At 40.8% G+C, this 2,490-nt stretch overlaps 1 protein-coding gene across 1 annotated transcript; it reads left to right on the forward strand. All coding sequences in view use genetic code 11, as the record gives it.

The window, feature by feature from the left end:
• Positions 1 to 2,119, forward strand: EGR_07146 (hypothetical protein; the record flags this gene model as incomplete). The annotated part of the gene is made up of 2 exons (XM_024496395.1): positions 1 to 54; positions 1,964 to 2,119. The coding sequence occupies 2 exons, from the start codon at positions 1 to 3 to the stop codon at positions 2,117 to 2,119; spliced, it is 210 nt and encodes a 69-aa protein (XP_024349236.1).
• Between the last annotated feature and the right edge of the window lie 371 nt (positions 2,120 to 2,490).

Genomic DNA, 2,490 nt, shown 5'->3' on the forward strand with positions numbered 1-2,490 from the left:
ATGGATCCGAGGATTAATGGATGGATGGGTGGATCAAGAATGGGTTCGGGGCAGGTGGGTCCCAGATGGATGGATAATAGGATCCAAGATGAATGGAGGTACATAAATGGATTTCTAATTAGGCATAAATATAAATGGATGAATTAAGGAGAGTAATCAACAATTTTTTTTGTGTCCATAACGCGTTCACCTATCTACAGCATAGACTTTTAATTCACTGTCCCAGATCTTAAACAGTTTTTTTAGAAGTTAAGACCTTTTGCACAACCGATTTTGTAGGCATGGTCCCAAAAAAGCAGTATAGATCAAAAAACTCAAAACAGACGAGCATCTTTACCTTTCCTCTATTTCACTTTATCACGAGGCGGAGGAAAATAAGAGGCCGGGAAAAAAAAGTAAAGAATACCCTTTTATATTAACGTGCACCAAAAACCTAACAATTTAAAGGTCGACTCACCCTAATCTTGAACTCTTGCAAGATGCTGAGGAAAATTTCTACGTCAAGGCGAATGTTCACACTTTATCCTAAGCTCTCTTCAATCGTTGAAGCTACTTTGAATAAGAGGATTCAAATGGCGCTAAAGCGTTTAATCTAAAACTTGTTGATAAGGTAGAGAATTAAGACGGCAATATTAAAAAATACAAATGCCAAAAATGGATAAAATAATGCTTGCCTATCTTTTTTTGGAGGATTAATAATGAAGAGGTGTCCACCAATTCACCCAGCGAGATGCTGCAGAACGAGCCTTCTGGAATTGTCCATAATGACAGCAAAATCGATGATGCCTGAAGGTCACTTATGACACTGGATCAGCTGATCCCTACATGACAGCAAGCATCGCCTTTTCCACCAATTCATTTTTTCACTAACTTGAGTCAGGGTCTTTTTTCGTAGGCTTTATGAATGCACGATGCCACAATTTTTGTGTCCTGAGTTGCGGCTGTCTGTGTCAAAACCTGTCTCAGACAAGTTAATTGACTTGGCAACATTTGACGGAGGTGTGAAAGGCTCTTCACCGCAGGACATGGACATCTGTTTTGGGGTTTTTGGGCAGTACATCAGAACATTACGCGCCTCATTTGTTGACTCTGGCAGTTATTCTTCCTTTCAGAGAGAAATCTAGAGGTGAGAAATGGATTGGAAAACTGGCATGAATATAGTGGCTGGTTTTTGCTGGAGACGAAGAAGTGAATAGGATTTGAATATATCAAGACTAAGGGATCAGGGATGGATGGGTGGATGAATAAATACAGGATAGGTGTACCTGGAAAGAATAGATACTGAGCTAAGCATCCCTAACAGCATTAATCTGGGGTTTGCTGACCTCTCCTCCTCTCAGGCATAGAAGAGCGAGGGGAGGAGAGGGGGGAGGTATCAACAGAGAAGTGAGAGGGTGAGACAATCTAGAAGCAAGTGAATGATTCAAGAGTGTAGCCTAGACGTCTGCAATGTTCTCCCAACTAAGAATTTTTATGCATTTATCTTGCTAGCACCTCGGTGTCTAAAAGGGATGATTTGAAAGGAACTCGCCATAGGATTTTATCACCTCGTTGAAATTTGCAGCGGGTTGGAGGAGTGATAAAAAAGCCATAAATAACATTTCCACCCACTGAATACTGAAATCTCTCAATTAAGAGAAAAATTCGTAAATGCTGGATACAGCCTGTAAAATTCTCCTCTTACTTTTTGGCATTAATCATAAAATATTTCATACTTTTTGTGTATTCCTTCTCTTGAAAATCGCATAAAAAATATGTTTCAAACCATTGGGTACGACATTATGCCCTGATGACTAACCTCCTTCCAAGGGGAATCCGCCCTTGGAAAAAAATGAAATTCCTGATGTCGGCGTTATGACAAAAATGCAGTTAGAGATGCTGAAGTAGGTGATATTAACCCTAAAAAATTATTTTGTGCACGAATTTAGTCGATGTATCAACCATCCATCCATGTGATGTGTAGATTCAACGACTGCCAAATCGAACAATTACGTCGTCAAACTGTGAGACTGCCAAGTTGTCAACCACTGACGGCAATGTAGCTCTCCAGGAGGAGTCCACTCTCACCCATCCAACTGCTCGACTGTCTTCCCTCATCCCTTACTCGTGCATACGATGAACTGGTCACGATTAGCGAAGAGAGAGGAAGGACGAGAGGAGGAGAGAGAGTGAGAGGAGAGAGCGAGGGAGAAGCATAATTGAAACAAGAGGTGTGCATTAATTGTTTGTTTATGCATATCAGTGCAAGAAAAACGCCTCATGTGTAGGTGTGCATTATTTTTCTATCCCAAAGTGAAAAATCCAGACCAGTGTAGTGTAGTGCAGTGTGACTGCGAAAACACATTACCCTTTGGCCAAATTGACTGCGCATTTTCGTGCAGATTTGGAAAGAAGAAATTGTGTAGGAAGACGAACAACTTTACCTCCCAGTTGGCCCTGTTTGATTGGGTATGATGGAGGGAAGTTTTACAAATCAAGCTGGTAAAGATT

The sequence above is a fragment of the Echinococcus granulosus genome (assembly GCF_000524195.1).
Source record: "Echinococcus granulosus chromosome Unknown EG_S00070, whole genome shotgun sequence".
NCBI lineage: Eukaryota > Metazoa > Platyhelminthes > Cestoda > Cyclophyllidea > Taeniidae > Echinococcus > Echinococcus granulosus.